Source organism: Phoxinus phoxinus, assembly GCF_949152265.1.
Source record: "Phoxinus phoxinus genome assembly, chromosome: 15".
Taxonomy (NCBI): Eukaryota; Metazoa; Chordata; class Actinopteri; order Cypriniformes; family Leuciscidae; genus Phoxinus; species Phoxinus phoxinus.
The window spans coordinates 23,797,850-23,813,016 of record NC_136890.1 but is presented as its reverse complement, the minus strand read 5'-3'; the positions used below and the strand labels follow the sequence as shown (position 1 = coordinate 23,813,016).

At 37.4% G+C, this 15,167-nt stretch overlaps 1 protein-coding gene across 2 annotated transcripts; it reads left to right on the top strand.

The window, feature by feature from the left end:
- Nucleotides 1-681: 681 nt before the first annotated feature.
- On the top strand, nt 682-13,683 carry fhad1 (forkhead-associated (FHA) phosphopeptide binding domain 1). Of its 2 annotated transcripts, none has more exons than XM_079637714.1 (28): nt 682-804; nt 976-1,077; nt 1,259-1,465; nt 2,008-2,146; nt 2,242-2,336; nt 2,466-2,696; nt 3,400-3,523; nt 3,871-4,001; nt 4,094-4,162; nt 4,607-4,714; nt 4,789-4,854; nt 5,450-5,602; nt 5,701-5,896; nt 6,032-6,102; nt 6,192-6,290; nt 6,551-6,640; nt 6,736-7,087; nt 7,383-7,482; nt 8,402-8,508; nt 8,592-8,751; nt 8,913-9,006; nt 9,752-9,902; nt 10,013-10,095; nt 10,426-10,521; nt 10,657-10,883; nt 11,558-11,726; nt 12,123-12,203; nt 12,711-13,683. In XM_079637714.1, the coding sequence occupies exons 2-28, from the start codon at nt 982-984 to the stop codon at nt 12,885-12,887; spliced, it is 3,672 nt and encodes a 1,223-aa protein (XP_079493840.1). In that variant the 5' UTR covers nt 682-804; nt 976-981; the 3' UTR covers nt 12,888-13,683. The 2 variants fall into 2 exon arrangements, with proteins under 2 accessions (XP_079493840.1, XP_079493839.1); XM_079637713.1 differs by having other exon boundaries at nt 1,987-2,146.
- Nucleotides 13,684-15,167: the final 1,484 nt, after the last annotated feature.

Here is a 15,167-nt window from a genome sequence, read left to right as displayed (position 1 = left end):
AGCGTGAATCCCGCGATATCCGCCTCTGATCTCGCAGGTGTCAGATCCACTAACGACCGTATTGTCTGCACTTTTTTCACTCCTCCCTCACTGCAGCCGCCTACTCCTCTCGCATACATATCAGGCGAGGCGCATCTCACACGAACCTGTTCATGCATTTCTGACACTGTCAGAAAATTATCTCAGGCTAATGAGGCTATCTTTGGTCGCAAGACCGTGACGGCCGTCTTTGAAGCTCCCTGTACAAGATGAGGACCACTGTTTAGGAGCCACGACCACAGAAACCGCCTGGGACCGTTGACAGTGCAGGTCGCACTGTATCACATAGGTTTACAATTCACAAATATTCACAAAATATGTATTTTGTTTAAAACGTGTTAGGCTACCTCGCACCGCCAAAATACATTCGCTTTCGCGCGCTAAACAACATGTTTATTTAGTCGAACCAACCTTATGTTAGAATGTTAGAATAAAACGAAATTTTTTAAATAAAATAAGTGCATAAAATAGGCCTATATATTTTAAATGAAGGACTTAAATAAAAAAATATATTTATATAATTACATACAATTACATTATACAAGCACAAACGCGTCTCGAAAGTTTCCACGGTGGAAGATTGACGTCTGCTCACCCAGACAGAACCTATGGTGGACAGAACGGAATTCACGCTGTGTTGAAGGCGGATCTCTTTTGACGTTACCATGACACTCGTACACAACCTATTTAGAGACAGAAAGAAACATGCCCATGAGCAGCAGGGTCGTACAGAGTTTGGACGAATGCAGGTGAAAACTCGTACTGGTGAGTTGTCAAGACATAATCATTGCAATCTACAGTATAAAAAAAATGCTGGTGCCTATTATGTTCTGCAAGTAAACTAGGTTAAAAAAAGAGACACCGATACTTTAGCTACATAGAAATTCAGTAGCCTAGGGGTTGAATGCCAATTTAATAGTTTTCTCTGCACTTCAGGTTGAAATGAGGGGTTACCTCAAAACTCTAAACTGGGTATTTAAACTCCAGCCTAAAATAACTACTATAGGAAGACACAAAGACTCTGACCTCTGTCTGCAGGTACTGTATTAAACTTTTTTCTTTCCCAGATGTGTCCACTTATGTCAGTTCACAAGGTTATTGATTCAACATTTAATTATCCTGATGAGATGATGATCTGATATGTGGATATGACATTCTGACTCCTATGAGACACGTCACTAGAATGTATTTTTAAGTGTGTCTCATCTCATCTACTCAGAATAATGGGGTGGATGAGTGTCATGCCACTATTGACTGGTGTGAAGCGGACAGCTGCTATGTTATTCGTGACTTGAACTCTGCCCACGGGACCTACGTCAATGACTGCCGGATACACAATGCCACTGTGCGCCTCTCTCCGGGAGACCAGCTTCACTTTGGCTATGGAGGATCAACCTATGAGCTCTCCACTGACAGCGAGAAATCAGTAACATTTTTGATGTGTTTGAACGGATAAGAGAAATGACGTTGTGTCTTTTTGTTTATGTGTCTTTTTATATCTGTTTTTTTTTTCAGTAGCATTTTATATTGAGTCAAGTTCAAAGACACAGAAAATTCATTATCATAAATAAAACCTGTAATGTACTGATTCAAGTTTATATTATGCCTACAGGTGAAACTCGAAAAATTAGAATATTGTGCAAAAGTTCATTTATTTCAGTAATTCAACTTAATGGCTTAAAATTATGGCTTACAGCTATGAAAATCTTTTCACAATATTCTAATTTTGAATATAAGCTGCAAGCCATAATCATCAAAATTATAACAAATAAAGGCTTGAAATATCTCACTTTGCATGTAATGAGTCTATATAATATATTAGTTTCAATTTTTAAATTAACTTTTGCACAATATTCACATTTTTTGAGTTTCACCTGTAAATATTGATATAATAAATAACAATCTAATATTTACATAAAATACTTTTTTTTTTTGCCTTACTCCCAGTTTCCTCTTTTGGCTTCCCAGTCTCCCATTCCCCAGGCCTGGGTACGAGCTCGGACCCCTTCTGTTTCACCCCACCCTCCCACCAGACCTCGCCCCATGAGCGCTGGGTCTAAACGGGGTCTAAATACACCTGATCGCAAAACCCAGTCCAGCAGACCAGGTAGCAGTTAAAGTCTTTTTCAGCACACAAAAAATTAAGTGTTACCTAGTTTATTTGAAACTGCATACATTTTATTAATTTATTTATTTTTGCAGGAAGCTGGAGTGGTAATACAGGAAAAGGATGTTATCTAAGAAGTAAGACACAACCTCACGATTCTCAAAGCATTAACTCCTTGCCAATGGAGGAAGTGAGTGTAACATCCTGTTAAAAAAAACCTTAGTGTCCAATTGCTCACTGGACCATCCATGCTATTGTTATGCCATCTCACAGGGCTAAAAGGCTTAAACAATACACTGATAACTGTGATCTTTCTTAGGAGGAGAGGTTGCATTGGCCCGGAGAGGGACACGTTCGTGTGTCTGTGTGCTTTGAGGATGAGTCCCAAAGGAAGGATGATGTGATCATGGCCCTGAAGGAGGAAGTGTCAGCTCTGAAGCTCCAGCTGTCTCAGAAGAAGCAGGGTGATCCAGATGTCACACACAGACTTCGCTGCCTGGAGAGTGACATCAAAGAGAAGAAAGATCAGATACAGCAGCTAAAGGAGCAGGTGTCTGCTTTGTTACATTTCACTTTACATTATTTACTGTTTTATGTAATGGATGAAGCATCAGCCTCAGGAACAGGGGATTGTGACTTCAAGTCTCGCCTATTTTGAAGGAGTTCAAGAATAGTATAATTTAGATTATATCAGTCTTCTGCAACTAATTGCTAGCAGCAGATTCATAGTCATATACAAATACAAAGGCTGCATGTTGGATTTCATGATACAACAAAAACAAAGTGCAATGCCATTTGAGTTACAACTTAATTCATATGGCAGTACAGTAAAAATTTACATTGGGTAAGTCTGGGATTAAGAGCCCCAATTATGCTACAGGACAAGAATGCGATCACAGAAAACTTCATGCGTTGTCTCAATCTCAAAAAAGAAACAGGAAACCCTTTTATAAAAAACGGCAATGACCCTGGTGGGACTTGAACTCACAATCTCCAGTGCCATATGCTGATGTCTTATCCAGAAGGCCACTGGTCCATGAGAAAGCATTCACTCTGTAGCAAAAATACCCATTATTGACTAATGTTTCAAGTTTCATTATTTATTTTTTGTTTCAAGATTCAATTTAAGAGAGACACATTTATTTGCTAAAGCTATTTATTCTCTCTCGAAAATCCCTTGGAAATCTCTCATGTGCTATTTAATGATTAACTGCCGTGCATTTTTGTAAGCTTTATCTCTTTAATGGATGTAGATGCTGGAACTTCAGGGACGTTCTGGAGAGATGCTCGGACAGGCTGTTACAGAGAGAGATCAGAAGATACATAGTCTATCAGAACAGATGAATAAACTGAGGAATGAAAATAATTCCTCTACAGGTATGATGATGATATTATAGGGGTTGTATATGTGGGTCATTCATATTACTGTAATGTGAAACGTTATCCATTTGTATAAAAGTAAAATTGTAAGTATATACAATAGTATTATTTTTATACTGCCTTTGATATACACTCACTACTGTTCTATGCTGTTATTATGAGCTTTCTAATCATTAAAGAATCCTGAAAAAGTGTTTCACAGTTTAAGCACCCCAAACCTTTGGACATTTGTGTAATATTAAGATACACTTATATAATACTTAACATAATTGTTGCATAGTCAGGGACCACACTGTTAGATCTGAGCAGTTAGTTACTCTGTTTTATTTCAATTTTTAATTCAGCATTGATTAGCGGTTTGCAGAGAGATGTGTCTGCTCGAGAGAAACAGGCTCTTAAACTAGCAGCTGAGGTGGACAAACTCAGACAAGATGTGAGACACAAAGAAGCCAAGCTCACAAGCATGATGGACAAGGTTCCTGCATCAGCACTTATGTTTTAATGATGCTGTTTTGATGTTTTATCAATGAAAATAATGGTTTCTCTTGTTTGGTGTGGTTTAAAAAGTTGAAAGACTCCCAGAAGCATCAGAATGAGCTACTTTCCAAGAAGAGTGAAGCAGAATCACTCAAAAAAGTGAGTTTTTGGTTTCACTCACACCCAGTCCTGATCTCCACACAGTGAGACTTTTCAGAGCCCTGTAGCAACTTTTTTTAGCTAGCAACAAATCTAGCAACTTTTTGGATTGCTGGTTAACATGTAGTCAGTAACTATATCATAATCATTCTGTTGTCTGACAGAAAATATGTAAATGAGAACAGCTTTATTGGACATTCAGCTATATATTATATTAAAATTACAATATATGAGCATGGATTAGGAGAGAAAACATATGTAAACTGCTGACAATTGGTGCATTATGTCATCTAGCGAAATGTAACTATTTTTGAGCAGACTTTAGCTACTTTTCATTGAAAATATTTGGCAACACTGCTCCAGAGACTGATGGGCCACTGGGCCAGGTAATGGCAGCTTATGAAATCTGATGTCATGTATGTTCATGTGTGATGTGCGCTCTAGGAACGAGCTTCTCTGCTGGCAGAGATAGACAGACTGAAGCAGCTTCATGAGCAGACGCAGCAGAGAGAACAGAGAGTTCTAGCTGAACTCAAACACACACAGTCAAGGGTAAGTGAACTCAAGACAGGAACAGCAGTCTGTAAAGTGTCTATTACTATAACTTATCTGAAATTTCTTCAAAGTTTGACAGTTTTCGTAACCAGATCGTCAAGACTGTGCGTGTTTCTGACAAAGAATCGGATCAAAAGGTAAGAAAATATTTCAAGCTAATCAGATTTCAGTCTCAGCTCGAAGTTCAGGCTTATTTGTTTATTAATGACGTAATCAGCGACTCGACTTTCATCACATAAATGTCGACTTTAAGAAATTGGAAGTCGTTCAACCCCTACTAGTACTGTTACACTTAAAATATACTTTTATACACTATAAAGTGAGTCAATTTAGTCCCAAGCAGTATTGAAACAGTACACTTACAGGTATACTACTAGTACATTGATATTAGTATATTTACTACATAAAGTATACTTAATAAAATGATCTTGAAATATACTTATATTTTGTAAGGGTAGAAATGAAATAGAAAGAAGGATATAGTTGAGAGAAGGATATCGTTGATAAATGGATATAGTCACGTAGACCACATTTATGATTTTTTTAAATTAAAATGTATGATCCATATTCTCTGTCATTATGTTGAAAAAAGTGGCCAGGATTTAAAAAAAAGTATTTTGTGTTCCACGGAAGAAAGAAAGTCATGCAGATTTGGAAAGTCATGAGTGTGAGAAAACTGCTTGAATTTTGTTGTTGTTGTGAAATTGTTTATTTTTGTTTCCGATTTTGGAGGTGTTGGACCGTTTATCAGAGCTAATGGAACAGATGGAGATGTACAAAACCAAAGTGCATGACTTTGAAATGAAATTCAAAGAGGAAGCTCACACGCAGAGTAAAATGTTGGATGATACCCATATATTTAGAGCCAGACTGCAAGAGTGTCAGGTATCAGTAGGTGGAAACATTGATTATGCCAAGTAATATTGTATGTTTGTGTTACAGCATTAGACAGCTATATAATATCTCTTTGCGTTTGTATACAGAGTCGAGTAAAAGATGCATGCATTGCGGACACAGTGAAGATGGAAATATCTGGGATGCAGGACATGAATTTGAGTCCTGCGTTTGGCTTGGTTCAGGAGCATTCGCTGTTTTTACTGAACCTCCTGCTCACAGTACTGCAAAATGCTGCTCAGATGTTAAAGACAGCAGGGGTTGATGTCTCTTTGAAGACTGGAGGTAAGAAACAGAAAGTTTAAGAAGATTAAAGCAGGACTGTGACAAGCTAAGTGATGTTGAAACACAAAATATTGAATTGTTATTGAATTTTACAGAACCGTAGTCTGAATTATTGTTATCATTTGATTTGTCTAGGAGTATCAGGTGCCTTACAGATTTTATGCCAGGACCACAAGGACATCCAATCAGAGCTCAGGAAACTAAAGGTATTGCAGCAAAATTAGTTAAAGAATCAGAAAACGAGCAATTTCATGATTCATAAGAAACATGACTGTCTTTCTTTCCTGTACTGAAGTCAGAGATGCAAAAGCTTCAGGAGACAGAGATGCATGGCAGAGATCTTCACAGCAGACTGGAGTCCATGCAAAAGCAGTTTGAGCTGGAGAAACTTCAGGTGTTGCTGCCTCTCTCAAAAACACCAAATGTAGTCGCTATTGAGGGATGTTCTCAATTACTGTTGATTGTCATTTAGCTTTTCGAGTTATAATTAGAAGTGAAACTCATCTCAGTTCCAATGGAAATTCATATATTATTGAAAGTGTTTCCGAGAATTGACTCCAAGCTAATAGACTAGATTAATTTAATGAATTGAATTTACTATCAAATTTTGTTTCACTGAAGTTTCTCTTGACCTTTGACCTTTTAATGATGCAGGCAGCCGAGGGACACAGAGAGATGAAAACTGCACTAATGCGACAGCTGGAGGAGGTTAAGGATGACCTACAGTTAGTGAGACAAACTGAAGTGAGTTAAAATTAAGAATTTAATTCATTCCCTAAAATGAAATAAACCCACAGTGATAAAAAAAAACTCTGACTATAACTTTCATGTCTTCCAAGAGTGCCTTGCACAGGGAGATAGAGACACGCAAGGCTGAGTGGCAAACCAAATTTGAAGAAGCCAAGATACGAGAAGCAGAGTTGAAAGAAACACTGCGTGAATTCCATCTCAAAGAGGAGAGGAACCAGAAGATGAAGCAGTGTGAGGAAAGAGAGGCGAAGGCCCTGCAGACAGGAGCTGAAGAGGAGAGAGAGAAACACAGAGTCGAGGTAGAGGAGTACAGGGAGCAGGTGCGACAGCACGCATACACCATTGTTGCCATGGAAACACGAATAAACAAAGCCCAGCAGAGTGAGGAAAGATGGAGAGAGATTGAGGAGGAGAGGGACTCACTGAAGGACCAACTCAAAGGTGAGCACAGCCTCTTATTCATAAACACGACCAAAAATATTCATAATTTCATTGAAACTCACTTAAAATAAATAAAAAACAAATAAACATTATGATCACTATTTAAAATAAGCAAATTTGTGGCATTTGGACTGTTTGTTTTCCATTGTTTTGAAATGCTGCAGTTTTATGTGTTACACATAGAGGGCAGCTTCTCAAAAGCATTAGCTAATTAAAACTAATTTGTGTAACAGATTTAATGCGTCCTACATATGTGTTCATGATCATGTTTACCCTTGTTGTACTTGTCTCTCAGAGGCGCTCGATAGACTGGAGGGCTTTGAAAGCAACAGCACGACTTGCACATCAGAAAAACAGGACAATCCGGAACTGGATCAAACCATACAATCCCTCCGGTATCACTGCATTACCCATCATCCAAAAACTATGTTGTATATTATTATTCTAAGTATTTAGCCAATAGGCCTGCCGCAAAACCAGATGCAACAGCTCTGCGATTTATAGCAATTTATATATTGCAAGTTACTTTGTAAACAGATTTCCTTTCTCTGTCCTCACATTCACCATGAGCAGAATAATATACATACAGTGTGCTCTTGTTAATGCATAATGCATGCCTTATTCATGCATTATTTATGAAACTCTTGCTCAATAACTAATTACACAGTCCACGTCTCTCTCTTTAAATCATTTCATAGATCAGGCACTGTTAAATTGTAGCTGCAAATATGTCTCTTTTTTTGTCTCAGTCAATATCCTTAAATATTTTAAATTATTTAAAATGATAATGATAACCAAAGACCATGTATACATAATTTATTGTTATTTATTTATAAAAGATCAGAAGTGTTTATTCCGTAAATGGAATTCTTATTTTTCGTGGAATATTGCAGAAGTTATTATGAATGATTTATCCGTGCAAATCAACATTATAATTTTTTTGAATTCATGTGTGCCCCTGTAGTCTTTAATCAAAATAACTTCCCCTCCCTCCTGCAACAACATCTCTTCTCTTCTTTGATGATGTGTTTATCAGCGGGACAACCTGTCACTCTCATGACATATCATCAGCAATATAGCAAAGCACACCGATCCAATCAAATCCCAATGGACAAAATCCTAAATTTTTTCTTGTTTCATTTCAGTCAGATATACATCACAGTACAGTAGGGAAGAAAAGACTGTCACACTTTTGTCCGTTTCATGCCGACTTTAAACAATCTATACTGTATGCTATACTCATCATCATACTCAATCTACTGTTTTCAGAATATATTCTTGTATCGTTAATGCAGTATCTAATTTGTCCTGCAGGGCATCTCTGGTCTCATCCCAACAGGAAGTGGTCAGTCAGAGTGAGATCATCGATGCCTTAAGTCGTGACCTGGCCCAGGCTCATGCTCGGCTCTCTGACATGACAGGTCAGGCACAAAAGCAACACAATCGAGTACAACTGCATTCTGTGTTTGTCTTTATGTTTCTGACCGAGTGTCTGTCTGTGCAGGACAACTAAGTGAACAGCAGAAGTTGGAGTTGGAGAGTCATAAAGCTTTAATTGTAGACCAGAAGATTCAACTGAGCATGCTCACACAGAAGCTTACCATGATGTCACAACTAGTGGAACAGAAAGATGAAGAAACAAAGAAGCTAGGAGAACAACTGAGGTACGACAAAAACAAAAAATGACACATACTATGGCCTCAAACTTATCTTTGTATTATAAAACGATAAAAAGTAGTGTTTTTTTTTAAAGATGACTTGTCTGCTCAATAAATCCACAACATGTGAATGTGTTTCTGAATAGATATTGTTCCATTTTTGTTAGACAAACTGAGGAGGACCTGAAAATTAAAGCAGCAGCATACAGAGAGATGGAGAACACAAGCCTTGTTCCACTCCAGACCTTAAGAAACACTAAAGTGAGATCGGCAACAAACTGGACAAACATCAACAAAACTATATTTATCTATATTTAGATATATTTATATATAGATAAAATCTATATTTAGATATATTTAGTGAAAAATCGAGACAGATTGAGATAAAGAAGAAAAATATGCTCTGTTTGATTTTTTTCTGAATATAAAAATTATTGAATAATAATAGTATTTTAAAACAGTGGCTGAATTAGTCACATTGAGGCACATTAATAATGTGCCTGATATTAGCCTAAAAAAGCACATCTGGATATGCATTACCATTCAAAAGTTTTGGGGTCAGTAAAAAAAAAAAAAAAAAAAAAAAAAAACGAAAGAAATGCATGCTTTAATTCAACAAGGGTGCATTAAATGCATTAGACATCTATAATGTTACAAAACATTTTTTTTTAAATTTTGTAACACTGAAAACTGGAGTACTGGCTGATGAAAATTCAGCTTTCCCTTTACAGGAATAAATTACATTTTAAAATATATTAAAATAAAGTAACTGTTATTTTAAATTGCAATAATATTTCACAATATTCCCCTATTAACTAAATGTTTAATCAAATAATTGCAGCCTTGGTGAGCACAAAAGACATTTCAAAAGCATAAAAAAATCTTGCAGACCTCAAAACCATCAAAAAAAAGAGAGAAAAAAGGAGAATAAGGTGTCACAAACACACAGACTCACATAGATCACACATGGACACTGCTAACTGTTATATGGATGTTGTTTTCTCAGGATGTGGCACTCATGACAGCTCCTAATGATGTCATCAATCAGGGGTCAAAACACAAAGGTCATCGCGGCGAGGAAGCGATACTTCAACAGCAGGAAGGTTTGCGTGACATGAGGGAGCGAATCAGAGCCCTAGAACAGAAGTGGCCTAGCAGTGAGTCTTGCAATTCCTTTTAACTAATGATCAAACTTTTGGATGTGGTGATTCTGATCTCATCTCATTTCTGGCATAACATGATCAATTTTCTTCTGTGCGGTTTACAGAGCGTCTGAGCCAGCAGGGGGAGCCAGAGAAGCAGAGTTGGATGAAGAGATCTGCAGCTCAGAGGGGATCCATCAGTCCTGTGGTAGTAGCTTCACTTATTCCATATATCTCAGTACAGAAATACATACGATAATATATTCAAGAAATATTTAAGATTATGCACCATTTCTAGGTCACTAATCAGATGAGCACATTTGTGAAATACTGAAACTGAATAATTTTGAACGAAATGTCCGATTTTCTTGATTCCATTAAAGCGCTTTGGATCATTCTCAAATCATGCTGGAGAGCATGATCATCAGGTTTTAAACAAACTGGTGGAGTTTGTGTAGTTCAAGTACTGCTGTCTGACATCTGTGTTCATTGTTGTGTGTGTTTTGAGTGTTTAAGTGTGCTTATTTGACACATGCAGAGTGCTTTTGCGTTCCCTGAAGCTTTGACCGAGGCAGCACGAGAGCGCACAGCCAGACTGGACATGTCTGATGCTCTGGAGTTCAGTGAGAGAACAGTGAGTGACACATGGCACGTACAAACTCAAACTAAATTGTGTGAAAAGAGCATCTGTGGCCATGAGCTCGTGCTCTGTTTTGAGTTTGTGTTAGTGAATCATTAATGAAATCATTACTTTTCGTCTTTCGTTTAGTACCTGGAGCTAGTGCAAGTGCTGCGTGAGGCTCTGGAGCTAAGTGATGGTGAGATGTCAGGTTGTGCTAGTTTAAAGCACCTACCTCCTAATGAGAGACAGCACATAGTCTCAATGAGACAAACAGACCTGGAGTTTGTGAGAACCCGCTTTGAAATACAGAACAGCCAGAGCCAACAGCAACAACTACTGCTGCAGGAGATCCAGAGAGAAATACACACACTCAGGTGCGAACAACAGAAAACACACTCATCACAAATAATTATCTCGCTCTCTTTCTCAGTGTATTTTTAATACATTTAGAAAAAGTTTAACTTCAAAATAAAATAATGTGTGTAATAAAAGCAATACAGGTGAAACTCGAAAAATTTGAATATCGTGCAATAGTTAATTTATTTCAGTAATTCAACTTAAACTGTGAAACTAATATATTACCGGTATATAGACTCATTACATGCAAAGTGAGATATTTCAAGCCTTTATTTGTTATAATTTTGATGATTATGGTTTACAGCTTATGAAAAGCCCATTCCAAATTAGAATATTGTGAAAAGGTTTTCATAAGCTGTAAGCCATAATCATCAAAATTATAACAAATAAAGACTTGAAATATCTCACTTTGCATGTAATGAGTATATATAATATATTAGTTTCACCTTTTAATTTGAATTACTGAAATAAATGAACTTTTGCACGATATTTTTCGAGTTTCACCTGTATTTTGGGGTCATATTTTTTTTATCTTCAAATATAAAAGCATACTAGAATGATTTGACTGGAGTAATGGCTGCTGAAACTTAAAATTATATTTGAAAATATATTCAAATAGATATATTATATTATAGTATAAACTTTAAAATAAAGCTCTGTTTTGTCCATCTGTGCTGTGTCTTTCTCTCAGAGAGAGACAGGTGCTGGGTTACGAGACGCAGGTCGAGCTTGAGAGTGTGAAGGCAGAACTGGAGGCTCAGAGACAAGAGACAGAACAGCTTCGCCAGGCTCTACAGGAAAGCATCAACCAGCTGCAGAGAAACCAGCAGGAACGCAGTGTAACCAACAGAAATAATAAGGTATCACAGTGAGGAAGTCTGACTGATACTAACTCTGTGATAGAGAGAAAAAATAAAACAAGTCAAAAAGTTGCTCTACACCAAACTTACATGTAGCTTGCTGTTGATTACCACAGAAAACAGAAAACAGTCCACGTTTGTAAAAACGAACAATCCAACAAATGCATTGCTGGTTAGAACGTCTATGGTACCCTGATGCTTTTACTTACAAGTTAATTGATTTATTTACTTACTCACGGTTGGATGACTATTTTAAGGCATAATGGATAAGTCATACCTTAAAATAGACATTTTCAACATCTCAGACACACCATCACTGTCTCTCTATAGAAAGCCACCTTTAAGTGGCTTCATAGCTTACCCAAGTGCCGTCTATAATAAATGCTTTCTCTACAGGGCCTTAGTGCAGAGAGAACGGGCAGAAGCAGTAGAAGAGTGGGCCATCACAACTGTATACCAAATGAAAGCTATGAAAAGGTACACTCAATGGCAACAGTGGATTAGAATCAGTGACTTGATAAGTTGAGTGTGTGTGTGTTTGATCTTCAGAACATATGCACAGTCTAAATCCATGCTGTTTGCCACAGGCTGCCTTGGGTTTTACAAAGAAACTCCACACTGTGCAATTAATAGATTTTTAGCAGCACCAACAAATTTGTTGTTTCCTGAGCTCATAATCTCAGTGCTATAAATGGAGCATGAATCTGTTCCTGTTTGTTTGATGTTAGACCTATTAAAAAAAATGCAGACAAAATACTAGAATACATCTATTTAATACTTTCGACTCCCACAATAATGTATTGCCTTTTATCTTCACTTGGGGATGTTTCTTAGCAAATATTTACATACTCTATTTATACTATATAGGGGCATGTGTACACAGTCCCCCCTTTCCCCTGATATATATCAGGCATATTGTGTAATTATTTTATTAAACTGTAATCATTATTTGACAGCTCTAGATTGTACTGTGTGTGTTCACAGGCCCCAGCAGTGAAGAAACAGATCTCAAAGATGAAGCTGAAAAAGAGAGAGAGTGAGGTGAATAATCTGAATAAAGCAATGGGGCAGAAACAGCAGATCTGTTCAGCGGTGTCTGATTTGTCCAGCCCTCTGCAAGCCCCAGAGAGCTCCCGATGCCCCCTGCTCGCTGAGGCATAGACAGTATATAAACGCGCTGAGGCCCACTGACATGGACACAACTTTAGACCACCTCAAATTATGTATTGTGTATTATTCACACTTGGGTACAGTGACCAACATTTGTTAACATTAAATGATGTATTTCTTAATTGTGTCATTTTATTATATGTGTGTTTCATTCAACCAATTCGTTCACAAATACTTATGCATTCATGAATGAAACGGTCTCTTTTGGAAGGCTGCACCCTCCAGAGGTGGAGGACATTTGAGGATGGTCCATTTCAGAAAAGTGGTGTAAATGACTGTCATTTCTTTCTTACTTTGGAATGTAATGGTTACTTTGCAGAAATGAGGCAGCCTCAAGTTGACGTATGCGACCTCCTGAGTGCAGCCTTCCAAATGAGAGACAGAGGCTCATCGTCCGAAATCGCATACTCTCTAGAGTAGTACTTAATTTGTAATAACTCCGCAACCGCTAAAAAGTATGTTCTGTAGACTATGAATATGTGTAGTATGAATACAATCTGTACGTACTACAGTACATTCGCCATATTGTCATTATCATGTGACCTACCGGCGTAATTTGTGTCGCTTCCCTGTAATTCACAAATCCTCTCCTGTGGCCTCATGGGATAGTAAGGTGTCCATCGTATGCACACTTCAGAATCTCGCCGGAAATAGTAGGTCATCTACTTTTTGCCTGCTCTTTTATTAGTAGCCTACTTTAAATACGGATATACTTCTTTTGTCACATACTGTTTTTCGCCTACTACTGTATATAGTAGGGAAGTATGCGATTTCGGATACAGCCAGAGCTGCAGAGTCACTGAATCATTTACTCAAGTGATTCATTTGAAAACACATTTACTGAATAAAGCCCTTGATGTGCAACACAAGTCTCACGTGACTTTACCTCAACAGATCGGATAACTTGACTCCGCCTTCGAACGGCATCTACGCATTTTGAGGCGCAAGTCATTCATGATATAAAAAAAGAGAGCCAAAAAGCCCTCCCCGCAGCAACATCCAGTTTTATTACAGTTATTTGTCACTAATTTCCCAGGAAGTGATGTTCTTTAACACATGAGATGGAAACGGTGCTTTATTCGCAAATGTTTTAAATGCGGTTTTCCAATTCGGTTACTTTGTTTGGGAGTTGTAACCATTTTAGTTGGAGCAAAAACAGACAAGGTCTAAAATGTAAAGTCAATTATTAACTTATTGTTTATTGAACTGTTTTATAAATACAAACACATAAGTATATACGGACAAGCAGTTAAACCGTACAAAACATTGCAACACGATTAGGCTATTTGTCAAACTATTTCCATTCCAGACAGTAGGCTATCTTCCTGTAACCTATAGATCATTGCATAAAGTTGGTCTGCACTGCTCCCACTTCAAGACTCCAGTGTAACAAACATGTGACAGTTTCATTAAAGATTTTTTTAATCAAATATACTTACATCACATTTGCAGCTTTTAAAACTGTGGTGGTTGGCATTATATTAGTAATGTCACTGGAAATTTGGCATTACCAATGAGTAAAGCTCTGCATATTTAATTTTAAAGACATATAATATCTATTAAATGCCCTCAAATAAAAGAGAGCAAAAATCTAGTGATTAACAACAAACATGCCTTCGGATTTAACTTTCTGTGGGATCATTTCCCAACTGTTCTCCACTCATAGTCTCTTCTCTGAGGAAGAATTACCTTTGTACTTTTTGTTCTTCACATCTGTTCCTCATTTACAGAGCCATCTGACAACAGTAGAGATTCAGAAAATATGGTGATGTATTACGTTAATTAAATACACGCAATGCTGTGTAGACAGGCATCAAGGGTAAGTCTCCACTCATCGTTTTGTCTGAATTACTGTCACACAACTCTGTTTGCTTGTTGTCAGTAGAGGAGAATAGAAGAACATAATGGACAGTTTTCAATAAAGGAAGGCTCCTGGAAGTGGTCATTAAATTTCATTATACAAGCAGATAGGATCACATTAAACCATCTGAAGTACCCAATTTGCATTATCTATATTTGTTGACTTTTTTCTTTGAATGTAATCAGATTATTAGAAAAATACCAGTGGCCCACCCTCACGTAATATTTGAAATGATCCTCATCTTCCTCATTAGTGCTGATCACTATATGAAGTGGGTGGATGAATTCCAGCTGGCATCTGCTAGCATTCAGACTGCTGGCTTCAGTCCAGCACATTAGAGGATCAAGAGAGAAAAATCAGTTCAAATATTGAAAGAGGGTCCAATCTTTTGTTCAGGGTAATTCAAATAG